This window comes from Myripristis murdjan, chromosome 7 (assembly GCF_902150065.1).
Source record: "Myripristis murdjan chromosome 7, fMyrMur1.1, whole genome shotgun sequence".
Classification (NCBI taxonomy): domain Eukaryota; kingdom Metazoa; phylum Chordata; class Actinopteri; order Holocentriformes; family Holocentridae; genus Myripristis; species Myripristis murdjan.
Window position 1 is genome coordinate 9,866,171 of NC_043986.1, and position 16,313 is coordinate 9,882,483.

Consider the following 16,313-nt stretch of genomic DNA (forward strand, 5'->3'; position numbering starts at 1 on the left):
GCCTATCTTTACGTTCATCCTTTCTTACTGTACCTCATCACTCTCTTATCACTCCTTTCTCCCTGTATCCATCCCTCCTTCATCAACCATCTCTTCATCTCTCCTTCCTTCCCTCTCTCTATCCATTCCACCTCCCCCTCTACTTCCTCTGTATCCATCCATTGCACCCTCCCTCCTCTCTAGCTGGCTTAGACTCAGCTGGCCCCCTTTGACACGAAAACAAGCCTGGTCGTCATGGCGACCTCCTGTAGTCCACACGAAGTGATGCACATTTATTTTTAGATGCCTCCCATTCAAGACAATCAGCAACGGGTTAACGGGTGCACTCGTGCCAGAATTGCAGATATTTCTCTCCCTCACTCTCCGGTGATGTGAGTCGCTGCATGAAGAACTTACCGACATTTATTCTGAAAGCACCTTCCTCACCACATGAATCTATAGTGGATAGATAATTATAAATATTAATGATTATTCATAATCCCTTATAACTGTAGTTATTAACATACATGGGAATCTATACAGTTTTATTTGTGTAATTAGATTAAATTACCTGCCTGTGGATAAATATAATATTTTACAAGCCCGTTTAAAATATATCATAAAATATATATCAAATACAGTGTGTGCTGTACTTTCTACTATTATTGAGTAAAGCTGCAACGATTGGTCAACTAACTGATCCGTTAACAACAATTAAATGAATCGCCAACTGCTTAAGGTGATCAATTAATCGTTTTGAGTCATTTCTAAGAGTAAAATTTCCAAAATCTCTGATTCCAGCCTCTCAAATGTGAATGTTTTCTGACATTTGAGGATGTCAGTTAGGGCTGTGGGAAATTATGATCAACATTTTCTGATATTTTATGGATCAAAAACCAATCAGTGAATTGAGAAAGTAATCGACAGGTTAATCAGTAATGAAAATAATCGTTAGTTGCATTTCTGTCATAGATGTATATATCAGTTATTTTGTGATTAAGTGTCATGATTTCCTTTTTAACTGTAGCCACTTTCCTTCGCAATGCCATCATGAAGATAGAGTGCCAATAACCTTTTTATTTATGTTTTATAGGATGGATTTTTCTTCAACGAATCCTAATCTGTAGTGGTTGTGCTGTGTTTTCCCAGTATCTTTAATATTTATCGTTATAGACAGTTGCTGTGCGAAACTCTGATGAAGCCTAGATTAGTGTGAAATTTGAGATGGTTTGTTTACAGTGAACATACTGAACAACGTAGAGGAACAAATAAATAAATAAATGCTGCTTTCACAACAGTAGGAACTGACAGCATTAAATATTCATCATCTTTGAACAGAAGTATCCATGGAAAGAGCTTCATTCAGTTTTCAACAAAAGCCAACACCGAGTATCTGAAAGGATTGGCTTTATCTTGACAACTGAAACACCTTTAAGCATTGTCTGAAATGTCAGCCATTGTCTCACTCTTTCAGTCTCTCTGTCTCTCTCTGTCTGTCACACACACACACACACACACACACACACACACATACACATACACACACACAAACACAGGCACACACGCACAGTATAGCCAGTCCAGATGGCTATTATTTTTCTTGAGCCGGTTGCTTACAGCTTAGTGCTACTGTTGAGACACTGGCATTTGGCAGTGCCTCTGATGCCCTGTGCCCACTCTAATAACAGCTCGTGCCAACACAAAAGAACCCCTCTGGCATTTCGCTGGCATCATCTGAGCGAGTCCTCTTTACAGGCCATGTCGCTGTTCCAAGTTTGCACCATTTGGTTTGTCACCTTGCATTTCAACTGTTCACTTAACGGACAAACAGCACACCGGGTGTAACTAGTTGTTTCTTGTGGTCGTTTGACCTGACAAGGCAAAGGACCACAAGTGTTTCTAGTGCAATTTATCACAGCTGACCTTTGAGTTTTAACTTTTCAGTCTTGCAAAGTGCTTTTTTTTTCAAAAAGAAGAAGCCATTAGCTGTATAGAATGTTTTTTTTTTTTTTTTTTTGTCATGCGGCACTTGACATTTAAGGAGGTCATACCATGCATGAACCGTTGCAAAAAAAAAAAAAAAATATATATATATATAGAGCTCACACACACATAAAGTATACACAGTATAATACACAATATAATGTGTATTACATATTAGTGTTTAGACTTTAACTCTGAGGAATATAATACCTCTCATAGCGTACATTATGTTCCCCTTACAGATTACAGAAAACTGCAAGTATTCTCCCTTGGTGTCATTATTATATGATGGTGTCTGACAATCTAGGCTAGTACATGTCTAATGATTAGAAAATATTACAATATGAATGGCACTGAAAAGGTATCTCAAGTAAGAGCAAAAAGAATGACCTAATGTGGCTCATCCTGACTGTCAGTTTATTAAAATGTAAAAAGATATATATTATGTTAACTGGAGATTGTAAAAGTGGGGGGCGGAGAAATTCACCTTCAACAACACGAAATAAGCATGACTAAAACTCGCTCAAGTCAAAGATACTTGCATCTCTGCATCAGAGAGACACCAGCAGTAGCTGATGATCCTGCATAATCATAGTTATTAGACCTGGACCAGCATGGGAATACCAATTACATGGGGACAACAAAAGGACATTTTGCGCCTAGCATTGAATTGTCTCATTGAGTTATGCAAATGTATTCCACATGAGCACAAACATATGCATGCACACGTGCGGCCTAGCATGAATGCATAGTATAAGGAGTAAGAGCAACTACTGTAAATTTGTATGGTACACACTGATAAAAATGGAAACACCAGCATGACGGCTCTGGTGATACTGTGTCCGCTCAGCTCATTAATACTAAAATGACTGAAAGGTCAGCACAATGCTCCAGAAGATACTCCACAGTCTTAGCACAATTAATAAAAAATTTAAATATTCAGTTTGAATAATGCTGTAACAGCTGTTACAGCATTGAGATAGCTCTAATCACATTGTAATGCAGGGCAAACCTCTTGGTGTTTGTGCTTTTCAGAATGGATAACACTGTTTTCCATGGTAATCCTAGAAGACAGTGCACCTTAGAATGAACAAGAATCACTTACGACACATCCGCACCGGGCACGTTTGGAGTGTTTTAATTGAACTGAACTTTAGCTCACTTGGCGTGGCCAGGTGAGAACCAACACCTCTCCAACAACTGAAAATTTGAGCCTTAGTCTAGAGGTCTGCGCTGCTTTGTTATTTGAAGACTGTGCCCACCTGTTCCTAAATGATTTCATACCACACCCGCCCACAACCTGCATAATTTTTTGCTGCACCCGCTCTTACCAGCCTGCCATCAGCCTGCAGAATGCCCTCCACATACCCTCCCTCACTGTATCATATATAGCTTTGACTGGAAAGATCTGTAAAAGATTATCCAAAATAATTACCATAGGTACCAAAATGCGATGGAACAAATATTCTTCGACATATTTAATCTTACAAGCGACTGTCTGCATGTCTAAAATATGACCTGGGCACGCCAGGCTATATGGGCTGACAGTGCGCATGGCTGACTCGGGTCAACTGGAAGCATCTGTACCGACCAAGAAAGAATCCCAATAAATGTTCCCCCGCTTGTTTTATATTCCCTTCGTTTCGGTATATGTCTGCCAAGATGCCATTGTCCTGTACGTTACAGTCGCCTCCCTCCATGCTGCCTTCACAGGTTGCATAACAAGCAAGCAGGCTGTTGGCGTTGATGTGCAAGCCAAGCTACAGCATGCATTCAGGGACAGTCACCAACTCGTGTCCAGCCCACAAAAAAAAAAAAAAAAAAAAAAAAATGTGTGCATTACAATGTGTTGGTCATCAATAAAGTAGCCATGTCGTACATATTTTCTGTGGGTCCTGCAGGTAGATCTGCCCCGTGCAGCTCTCTACCTGAGTCTTCTTCCCAGAAATTGATGGTGCAGTTCATTACTGTGAACGCCATTCCAACTAACTAAAAGAAAAGACTTCATGAGTTCCAGTCCATTACCTACTTATAGAAACTTACAACTTTTTTTTTTCTTTAAACATGGATGGGAGTAAACTCATACGAGGCCAGAGAGGGTTAATTATAGCGAAAACTGCCGACAAATCCATCTTGCTTTGCAAAATTTACAATTGTGATGGCACTAAAACAAATATAACCTTGCGGGATGTCATGGTTATCTAAACAAGAACTAATAAATAATCCACTTAGTGAATGTGACTTTGGTTTGTAAGCCTTGCCTCGCTTGTAATTAGACAGTGTAAGCCGAACCAAATACATCAGAGTCAAATTTTCCAACATGGTTCACACAAAGGAAAACAAACTGTGTGTTAATAATGATTACATTAAGACGGCCTATCATAAGACATTCAGCCCATATTAGGACTAAACCATTTCACTGAGTTAGGACTGAACTTATATCCACGTGCACACACTCACACACAAGCGAGTGTATATTCTGCTGTAATCATCTTGTTGCCTCGCCTCGGACAAAACAGTAGAGGCCCATATCTCATATCGTTATGGACTCTGTAATGGATTCTTCATTAGCGATAGTCAGGTGTACAGTTTGTTTTAATTGGCATGTTCATCAAACCACGATGCCACCTCATTACCACCTTAGATCTGCAGCTCGCATGGATTTATATGTGTAATTAAACATTGGTTCAGTCCTGAGGGGTTTGACCGACAGAGAGACAGAGAGATGATGATGACGATGATGATGATGTTGGGGGGAGTGTGAAAATAGAGAAAGAGCAAGAATGAAAGGTGCAAACAGCCCAGAGACATTGTTAATAAAGCTGGAGGACGTATTGTACCATAAACATGCTGTGAAGAACACAAAGTCCACATGGACTATCATGTGGACGTGTGTGTGTTTGCGTCCATACACACATCTGTGTACGATCATGTATGCACACGCCTCCAAACTTGTTTAATTGTGTCTTCCTTTAAAAAAATAATGCATTGATTGGTCTTCCTGAAAATTTTCTTTTTATTTTCCTAAAACAGTCCTAATACAATGTAGCCTATGGAGGATGATTATTTACTAGGAAAGGATGAATGTCTCTGGTTAGTAGCGGTATAATACTAGATGGGATAATCACTTTTTGTCGCTTCTTGAATCACTCTCTGGCTTACTTTGTAATGGCTGTAATGACCAGCTCCCTGTGCATTACCTCTTACATAAACTGTGTTTGCTGGTGGTTCTGTAGTTGCCAATGTTAAGTGTGTAATGTCACTGCATTCTCTACAAAACAGAGTAAGACGGCAGATCACGCAGGCAGTCAGGCAGCAGAGGTCACATTCAGGAAAAAAAAAAGTGCACTAATTGCGTCATCGGCTCAAACCTGCTGTGGGACTGTAGAAAATCTGTTTGGAGAGGTGCAAACAGATCAGACCAAACTTTCACCCACTCCTGACTGCTTTTACCATCAGAGCCTTGTTGCTGAAAAGGTCACACAGTTCCTGTCTGTCTACGTTTTCATTGATTTGAAAACAAGGAAATTTACCCGCAGATAGTATGTGCTTTTTGCAACAGAGGTTGTCGGTTTTCCTTCAGATTTGCAGTTTATTGCAGAGCACAAATGTGAGAGCATGATCAATTTCCGTTGCTCAAGTGCTGGTGCTATAGTGACACAATTTTTTCACATTGAAAGTGAATAAATTGGCTTGTTTTCATTACTTTCAGCAGGACGGCAGATTAACCGAACAGTATGTTGACTGTTATGTAACCAACATACAGCAAACATGCCAGGACTTCAGCTGACTTGTCTGGAAACTGCTTTGCACTTGATGCTGTTTGTAGCTCAGTGTCACTTTTTGAATATTGCCATCACATTGGAGTTGTGACCCCTGGGCTTGTCCCTGGCATGATGTTTTGTCATATCTGTTACCACCCCGCTCCGTCTTTAAAGTTAAGGCGCCATCTGTCAGCTTTGCACCCTGAGTGCCGTTGAGTGGCAGGTGCTTGTGAATCTGCCAACCACCTGGTGTGTGCACTGCAAAAACACTTCCCATCTGAACCTGTCATTTAGGCCAATATTGAACACTTAAGTCTTTTCACTCTTTTGAATGCATTTAATTGGCATGGGACATTGCATGAAGTTGTTTACTTTTTGTTTTGAGCTTGAACTTATTTCTATCAGAGTTTGTATGTTTATTTTTGCACTAAAAATATCCCCCTGTCTACACCATACTACATTTGTGTCTAATATAAAATTAAGCCTGAAAACTTTACTTGTCATTTGTTAATACACAGGATGTGATGTTACTATCCTGTTTACGTTGTTTTCTCATATAGCTTTTGTGTAGCTCTAGTATCAGTTAAATATATACTCTACACACACATACATACACTCTCCTGCTCCATGGGTTTGTGCAGATGAGGGAGTGGGAAAGCGGGCAGCACCATAAAAGTAAGTGTTGACACTGACGCTGCTGTGGTATTGTTGTTTAAGTCACGAGGTTGCCAGGCAGTCTAATTAAACTGTGCAGACTAGCAAGCGCTTCCTCCCACGACTGCTGAGCCGAGCCCGGCAAAGCGAGGGAGCAGGAGAAGATGTCTTCTCCACAGACTCTCAAGAAACACACTGAATCGAGACAGCGTGCAAAGGGACAAGTAGGGTAGTGAAATTCAAAACCGCAGTGTATTTGTGTCGGTGTGTCTCCTTGTTTGTCTGTCCATCTATCTGTCTGTATGCAAGGGAGTAGATCTGATTTCAACTTTACGTGTGGGCACACACTCTGGATCAAAGCCGGACATCAAACAAAATCAAACATGAGGAAAATACGGAGGTACGAGAAAGAGTGAGGAGGATTATTGGTCAGTGAGCAATGCAATAACGCATTGCCAAACTAAATCCAATCAACAGGGTAAACATCAAATAAAAAATATTAAAAACAGAGTAGGCTACACATGCATCCCACAGTGCTTTACATATTCTAATGTGGTGTTAAAACAGTGCATTTGTTAAAAGGAGATTCAAAGTGAAGGGCTCCATTTCTTCTTCTTTTCTTTTTTTTTTTTTTTTAAAGATGGAAGATGCTTTGGTGAAACTCAACTTTGCTTCTAAAATTCGGAGCGAATGAAATCCCTCATGGGATTATTCAGACTCCTTAGCTAACAACAAAAGTAATCATCCAAGTTCCTATGCAGATACAGATTAATATAGAGACGTTTTAACCCTTACATATCCACAGATGTAGTTATTTATTGCTTTTATGTGACCACGCAAAAAGAAAGACAAAGATAAAGACAGAGTTAGACCACGATGCAACAGAAAGCGAGTAAAAATAAAAATAAGGTTGTCCCCCACCCTACCTACTTTTAAATCACGTCTTAAAACTTACTTTTATTCATTGGCTTTTAACTCAGCGTGAGAGTTATGTGACCTCTGTTCTTGTGTGATCTCTGTTTACTGTCTGTCCTTTTTTTTTTTTACTATTCAAATTTTATTGTATTTTTTTTTAATCTGTTGTATAATTCTTTTTAAACCTGTCTTTATCTGTATCCTCATTTTAATCCTTATTTTCTTAACCATTGTGTCTTTTATTGTAAATTACTGTGCAGCACTTTGATAAACTTTTTATGTTTTCGAAATGTGCTATATAAATAAAGTGGATTGGATTGGATTGGATAAAAAGCGAGTAAAAATGCAGTTGTCAATTTGAGGCAGAAATAATCGGGTGATGGCAATTTATGTGTCTCTCTGTCTCCACCCATATCTGTGTATTAATGTATAGAGCATGCCTGTCTCCATACAATGCAGAAGAAATCAACGTAATTGTAAATCAATTTCAGTCTCCCAAGGGTTTTATATAAGCATTGTGCAGTTTTTTTTTCTCTTCTCTAGGTTTGTAATCACATCGGAAACAATCAATGAACCGTGTGTATATGTGACACTGTAAATGACAAATGCGTTTGAAACTGAGCCTTTTGTCTGTGTGCTTTCTTTTTTCCTCAGATTGATGGAGAGGAAGAGCAGAAGCGGTTTGAGGAAGCCAAGGCACGCTACCTCCAGAACAAGGCAAAGAGACTGGCACAGAAGGAGGCCAAACAGTGACACCGCTGCTCACAGTACAACCACCCAGCGTAACACATATGAAGGGATTAAACAGAAAAAACCTCTTTCCTATACATCAACTTGTAGCTTCCTGTTGAACTTAAGTCTGTTGTTGTTGTCTTTTCCTCAGTGCTACACACCAAAGTGTCTCACTCTTAACTGTAATTGTAAGAGAAAAATAATATATATATATATATGATTTTATCTTTTTATTTAAATGTGGAGACTATTCATGATCACTGTCAGTGCAAAGTGATGGTCTGAGTGCAAGGAAAATGATGAATAAGTGAGTGAATAATAATGAATAAAAGATACAAGCCGTGAGTCTGGGGTTCTTGTACTCGTGTCCTTGCTTGTTTGATGATGATGATGTCATTGTCTTGGGCATGCCTTGGCAGAGAGGGCACACGCTATCCATCTTTTCAGCACTGTGTCTTTCACAGGGAAATCAGGGGAGCTCGGGGGCTTTGACTCAACTCGCATCTCTCCCACGCCTGCCCTTCCCCCTCCTATCCTCTCCTCTCCTCTCCTCCCTCCTGCCTCTCTCCTCCTCCTCCTCCTCCTCCTCTTGCCTGTCTGTCACACACCGACTCCGGCATGCGCTCTGCCTTGCCGTCATCCTTTCTCCTCCATCTCCTGCTTTCCATCTTCTCCTCATCCATCTTCACTCCCCTTGCCATGTCAGGTTCTTGCTCCCTCTCTGTTTGTCCCTCTGTCTCCTCAGGTCTTCTCCCTGTCTCTGTCCCTTTGTCTCTCACTCTCTCTCTCTCTGGATTAAATGTGAGGACTCCTCACAGCCGGATGCACTGATAGGAGACAGAATGGGAATTCGAACAGGAATTATATGTGTGCTTCAGCATGAGCGAACGTGCTCGTATTTGTGCTTGCGTAGTGGAATGTGCAGTGTTGCTCTTGTGACTAAAATATCCCTCTCATGCTCCTTTTTTTCAACCAAATGCCTCACAAAAACAATACCTAAAACCTAAATTTCTTGTAGTGAAAGTTGGAGACAACATAACAAAACAAAAACATCAGTCAATGAATCTTTTTTTTTTTCTATTTCAATCCAGTTATATTCATGCACAACAAATGAAAGCTTACATTAGCATTAGTCCTTGTCATTGGCTAAATTTGCTTTCCCAGTGATTGCCTTTTGCGCGCTACACAGCACTGAAAAAAACTCTGTCTTGACAAATCGCTTCGTCTCACACTGAATGTTAAAATCTTGTTTATCTTCAAGCAAGAGAAATTATAAATATGTGGAAACAATGCAGAATGAGGCATATCAGCCCACTGGTATTGAGAAATCGACACTTGATTCATGAAAATTCTGAAAACAAATTGATTTGATTTGACAAGTGGCATTACCTCATCCCAGTGGCAGACTTTTTTCACTTGTTTTAAGAAAAACAATAGTCCAATGTTTGATCTAATATGACACTGAATTACTTATTAAGATGGAGATTTTTTGCCGTGTGGAATAACATTGCCTCAAATTCCAGAAAGGCTCACCTATTTGCAAATCTATAGTTGATAAAGGGTAAAGTTTGGAGAGTATAATGTGTAATACACACACGCAATTGTTAGGCCCAGTATGACTAAATTAAAATTACACTGAGTAGCCTAATGCAGTCAAAAATTTGGTTGACTTGACAGTAACTAGACTAACTCAAAATGAAAAGACTGAAATGTGACTAGAACGATCAGTGACAACGTGACAAAAGACACAGAGATAAGACCAAACTCAAATTAGCTCTGGGCCTGTTTCTGCATGCTGATGTGTGTTTGTGTGCATTTGCAAGTGTGTATGCACGTGCTTGGGTGTGTTCATTAAAGATGACTAATGCGGCATCCATACCCCCTGCCCCGGAGAGGAGAATGAGGTTAAGGATTAAGTGAGAAATCAATATTCATATGGCCGTGCTAAAACCAAAAGGTGCTTGCCAATGTAGCATAAAGGTTGCTATTAAAACACTGAGCAGGACTTGTTATTTTATATCTGTGTATATCTGTATCTGGAGCAGTGTTTCACTTGAGTATCGCTGTTGTCAAGTGAAAACCACGTATCTCCAAAATTTCAACTTTTCCAAAACTAAGAAAAAAAAAACAGTCTGGTTTTTGGCTCGACAGCTGTGCGCCTTTGAGTTTATCTAATTAGTTTTGAAAAACTTTAATAAAGCCAAGGTTTGTAGAACTTCCCAAACCCACAGAGGAGAGGGTAAAAAATCAAACTAAGTACAGTAAAAATATGAACATCACCAAAATTGGAGATAAATGGTTTTTCACCGGACAGTGACGGTGCCTAATTTGCCTGGAGGAGGCAGACTTCATGCTGTCCAACAGATGGCAAGGACTAATTTCAGACGAGGAACCAAGTGTGCACACATCCATGCAAATTATTCAGGTGCGAGACAAAGAAAGGACTAATTTGAAATCACAATCCAAGTCAAATTAAATGATTGATTTAAAAAAAAAAAAAAAAATCCAAATGAGTGGGTTTTATGAGGAACAGAGAGCCACACAGATCTGAAACTCTGCAAACACCTTTTGGTTGGAACCTTTGTGCCTCCCTTCGCTGTTTTTCTTGCACAGACAGAAACAGATTTGTCATTGGCTCTTGAAGGTTATTGTTTTTCCCTTGGACCTTCCGGCAGCACAATATGTGTGCTTTTCATTTCCCCCACGAAAATAAAGTTAGTCTCAAGCTGCACCAGGGGGGGATATATCTATTTTTATCCCCAGTGAAGTCCAGGCATCTTGAGGGAGAGGGAGAGGGCAGGAAGAGAGCGAGAGAGAGCGACAGACAGAGGAGGAAGAACACAATGTGGGGAGATGGGATCTGTCTCAGATGGAAAGACAAGACTTGTGGGAAATATGAGCTTTATTGAAAAGCAACCTCCTAATGCACAGCATCAGCACAGGCACGGCTGAGCACCTCCGCAGTGCATACATTCACAAAGGATTAGCCTGTGTGGCCATTAACAACAGTGCTGCTTACTGTCTTTGGCCATTTCGGCTGCTCGTGGCTCCTTTTTATACTCAGACACAATATGGTAACCATGGTAACTTGTCAGAAGAATACACTTGGAACGGAAAAGATGACATTATCAAAAATAGATGTTTCTCTTGGAGATAGCGACAGAAACGTTCAGTCTGCTTTGAATTTCATCATTTTACTCATTAAAAAGAAATAATTGAATACAGCATTTATTCAACATGTTGAATGCAGTATCTATGTGCTGTCTGCATTAAATGGAACAATTCGTGGCATCAAATAGTGCAGCAAAAGCAAGTAACTACTCTAAGTGGATAAAAGTGACAGTGGTAAGGTACTGCATTGACTAACAGTGCACATACCCAAACTCAAACTTTGTAAAAGAACGGAGACAGCGGCATCAAAGCAAGCTGCCCCTCAAAGTCAGCTATCTTCTTCTCGCCTGTGTATAATAATGAAGGCAAAACCTGATCTCATACCTCTACTCATGTCTCCGCATCTGAATTAGGAGACTAGCGGCCCACTCACCACTGTATCCTCAATGTAGAGAGACTGACAAGGCTACTTAGAAGATGAATGATCCTCTGGGGCAGGAGAAAAGCCATTAGAGAATCTGAAGGAGGGATAAGCAATAAAGTGAGGCGGTGAGAGAAAACGCTCAGCTTTCATTACTGAGTGACCTGCTTTGCATTTTCTGCTCGTCGTGCGTGGAGCTCAGGACAAGTCTCCATCGTCCGTCATTTTCTGACAGCGGAGGCTTTGTTTTCACACCGGAGACACGACGCAGAAACCTGAACCGTGCGCATTTTATACCTCAAGGTCAAACATAAAAATAAGCGCATCAATATTTCTATGAGGCATCACTTCTGTTAAATTTCTTGGCACGAGTCGTGGGTGGTCGGAGGCTTAGGATGCAGCTTCACACACAAAACGCTTAAACAACTCGGTGTCTTTTTTTTTTTTGTAAAAATGTTTTTGTTGCTGCTCCCTGGAACACTTTCACAGAGCAAAGATTCAGCCCTCCTCTGTTATCTGGGCTCGGGGCCAGCAGGGCTTTCCTTGCAGAGGAGTAGGTGACGGACTGTGCTTTGTCTGGCCTGGAACCTCCCTGTTTTCCTGCCACAGGGGACTCTACCGGGAGTAGAACTAAATTAGGCTACCAACTGACTGTAAGGCACACAAGCTCCTCTGCCACAGCAAGGTGGTGATTCTCAGAGGACGTGGAAAAGTAGACGCTGTAGAGAGCACATCAGCAGGACCTTCAAAACAGTGTTAAGTATTTAAGAGCTGGTGCGTGTGTGTGCGTGTGTGTGCTATGATGTGTGAGTGTGGAGCTGACGGTGAGAGTGGGGGCAGCCCAGTGCCAGCAGAGCCAGTGGGCGGGAATGCCTTCTGTTACTTTTTACTTCCAGGTCACCTACCATCACACAGGAAAGGCTAGAGATGGCCAGTCTGATTCTTTTAACCAACTCAGATCAGTCGCCCTGCCCAGCACTAAGCAACACTTCTATTTGGGCCACGATTCGCCTCACCACAAAAAAAATCTCCATTTTAACAGTCTCACAGTCAGTGTTAAGAATCTTGCTTTTCTTAAAACAACTGACACAAGAATTACCAGCTCGAAGTTGTATGCCTCCGACAACCAGGAAAGTTGCCGTTTACATCCATGTCAGTCCAGACGCATAGTGATATTTGTAGTGAATCCTTTGAAGGGATTTAATAAAATGTATTAAGTGTATTTTGGGAAAAATGGAAGTTATCAATATATTGACGTGCTGCCTTCATTTAGAGATTATTTTTAGAGTACAGGACTACAGAGGACTGATGGAGAGCTTCGTCACACGGTGCAACAATAATCACCTGAAGATCCATATCAGCAAAACCAGTGAGCTTGTGGGCGATCAGAGGAACAGGAGGCCCCCTGTCCTGGGTGTCATCCAGGGAGAGGAAGTGAAGTAAAAATGCTGAGTTGTGGTGCTGAATAATGGCCAGAGACGTATTTTTTGCTGACCATTATAATGCCACCGTGAAGTTGACCTTTGACCTTTTTGGATATAAAATGTCATGACTTCATCGTTTTATCCTTTTAGACATTTGTGTGAAACGTTGTCATAATTAGCGTATGAATTCTTTGGTTATGAACAAAAACATGCTGTGTGAGGTCACTGTGACCTTGACCTTTGACCTCCAAAATCCAACCAGTTCAGCCTTGAGTCCAAGTGGTTGTTTGTGCTAAATTTAAAGAAATTCCCTAAAGGTCTTCCTTGACATATCGCATTCATGGGAATGGGACGGACCGACGGGAAAACTCAAAAACATAATGCCTCGGGCCACAGCTGTCATAAAAAGGCACAAAAACTCTGCTAGCGAGATGAAATAATCCTGTTTGTTTCAAGCATAAATATGCTGACACAAGGCAAAATAAGGCAGATCAGCCCACTAGGATCAAGAAAAGGACACGTGATTCAAGACAGTTCTGGAAACAAGTTGATGAGAGTGGGATTATCTCATCCCACGGACAGATTTTTCTCTTCTTTGGAAAAACATTTTAATTCTGAAAATGGAACTAAACAATTTTGTAATAAGATCTATACATAAGTTTTTTGCAAGTGTACAACTTTATGTACGCTGCCTATGTCCCGTCATAAAGAACAAAGACCATCACATCTCACTCCTTTATGAGGCCGCTTGTTCAAACATGGTTCAGGCAATAATCAGAAATGTGTTTGATTTGTTCAGTGCAGGCCATTTGGTAAGTATAGCACGCTTGAGTCAAGTGATGTCCATTGTAATTCAGCAAAGGAATCGCTAATTCATTCACCCTCATGACTGATTTGTTCAGGCAGCCATGATTCACAATACCCTGATGGTTTTGGAGAACTCTGAGTATTTAATAAGGAGCATGTTTAAGAACGTCTGAGGTGGTGAAAGATCAGGACCGGCTCTTAGACTGTCATATTCGCTCTTGTCTGATGCTGATGTTGACTGAAATTACAGTTTGTTCTACTTTTTTTGAATCAAATTGCATCAATCACTTCAAAGAGTTGCTCAAAGAGGGCAATTCTCCTGTGAGACAAGCTGCTTCCTTGCTTTGGCTGGCTCTCTCTCACTCACATTCCCCTTCATTTTTATTGCCCACTCAAACAACTTCCTTTCTTTCATCCTTTCTTCCATTCTCTTCCTCTTTGCATCTTTTATTTCCTCTGATCTCCGATGCACAGAGGCCTATGATCCTAATCCACGGTGCTCACGGTGCTGTGAGGCCGTCTTGAGTCAGAGGTTCCTTTGTGCTGCTGTTGCACCTCTGTCATCACATTATTCCCTCTGCTTTTATTTTAAGAAAACTTCTGGAAATCAGGGTGGCTTGTGTAACAATGCTAAACATGTGCATGAGTGCTCATTGCCCTCCTCTAACCCTTATAAAAGTCAAATACAGTGCCATAATGCAGTGTTAATTATACAGAGTTATTTTGTGAGCTGCAGCAGAAGCACAGTGGGGGCTAATGTCAAAGCCTCCTGCAATACAAAATGCCCTAATGTGTCTGTATAATTTTACCTTTGAGAAATGTAAAAGTTTGTTGCAGGACCTGCTCACCCAAAATACAATGAAGATATTTTCCCACCTCTCCTAAGTGCAATCTATTCATCCAGATAGTTTCTGGCACAATGTTTTCATCTGCCCTAGTGAGTACAATTTGCCGGTGTTCTCCGCCTTTGTCCAGAAAAACTCATCGCCCCCAAGGAAGCTATTGCAGTTGATTTTTTCACATGAAACTTTTTGGCAGTTGGAGCTCCACAAAGCCATACTAATCTTGTTCAGTGTATTGGGATTTTGAGTTACAGCAGAATGGAAATCATGCCAAATCACACAGCAACTACCTGGGAGGATAGATTGCACCATAGGGTTAAGTGGGAAAATAGATGTTGTTTTGGATGAACTGTAACTTTAATGCTAGTTAATTAACTATCAGTCAACTTTGCACTTTACCAGCCCTGAGTGGCAGTGGGAGATAATTGGAAAATGTGAATTTTTGACCATTTGAAGGCCTTCATTACCCATAAAACCTGGAACATGATACCAGTGGAGTGTGCACTCCTCTGAACTAAAATTCTTCTTCCTGGTGGCTGGTAGGAGTCAAAGACAGAAATATTTCTGATCAGTGACCATACCTACAACTAAATTAATGAGGGCAAATGGGGTAAAACTGGAGCGTCTAAGTTAGAAAGGATGGGCCAGCTCTTTTCTGTTACCCTAAATTGTGAGTAACACTGACAAGAGGGGTGTATTTGTGCACACAACACAAGTCTCGCCCGGTGCAGCCTGAAGCTAGCAAGAGATCAGAATAGTGAGCCTGTGACAGGAAGGTGGACGGTTCGAAGCCTCGTATCAGCTGGGAAATCAGGCAGGAAAAGAGGCATCTTCTCCCTTCCCTCAGTATTTACTGAAGCAGCACTTCAGTCCAGCTGCTCTAGTGAAGCTGCTCAGTCACCAACACAAAAAAGACTGGTTGTACAGAGCGGCTCCCAGGTGTGGATGTGTGTATCAGTATGAATGAGAAGCAGGGGAAGTGTGTGCTCAGCATGCCCTCCACCAGATAAATAAAAATTTAAATTTAAATTGCATTTAAAAGAGGCTTTGAAAAAAAATAAAAATAAGAGTAATAGGTTGTCTTGCAGAAGACATGTCTTGATCCTTCTAAGGGTGGTTAAACATTTAAAGGTATCACCCTCTTTCTCTCTCTCTCTCTCTCTCTCTCTCTCTCCCTCTTTCTCTCTGTCTCTCTGTCTTCCTGTATGGGCTTATTAGTTTTCTCACTGGGTACAATCTAAGCCCCAAGGGAGGAAAGCCGCTCTGAAACATCCAGGGAAGAAGTCTTAGGTCTTACATAACAAGTCGCATAATGTCAATGAAAAGGGGCCATTTGAAGAAGCATGAATAACATGGGAAAACGTGGCGGTGGAGAGGGGCACGATCGATGAACACATTTAATGTAAAGTATTTTGACGTGTTCTCAAGAAAGGGGCTGTGGTATAAACTGTAGAGCCAGAGCAATTAAAGCCTCAACTGGAATAGGCTATTATATTCAGATTCCTTTTATTTTGGAGCCATCTTCATTCAATTAATGCACCATGCACTGACGCAGGCCGACCATTTCCAATCAACTTTTTTTTTTTTTTTTTTTTTTTTTTTTTTTTTAAATTGAACATTTAATGAAATGTGGTTACCGTGGTCATTTGGCTGCAATGTGCAGCCTGCGAGATTCTGCGGC

At 40.8% G+C, this 16,313-nt stretch overlaps 1 protein-coding gene across 4 annotated transcripts in view; it reads left to right on the top strand.

The window, feature by feature from the left end:
- Positions 1–8,372, top strand: part of acot7 (acyl-CoA thioesterase 7) — a 66,454-nt gene extending 58,082 nt beyond the window's left edge. For all 4 annotated transcript variants that reach the window (XM_030055751.1, XM_030055752.1, XM_030055749.1 and 1 more), the window contains one exon: positions 7,950–8,372. In XM_030055751.1, coding sequence (XP_029911611.1) covers positions 7,950–8,048 — 99 coding nt within the window. In that variant the 3' untranslated portion in view covers positions 8,049–8,372. The remainder of the gene's footprint in view (positions 1–7,949) is intronic.
- Positions 8,373–16,313: the final 7,941 nt, after the last annotated feature.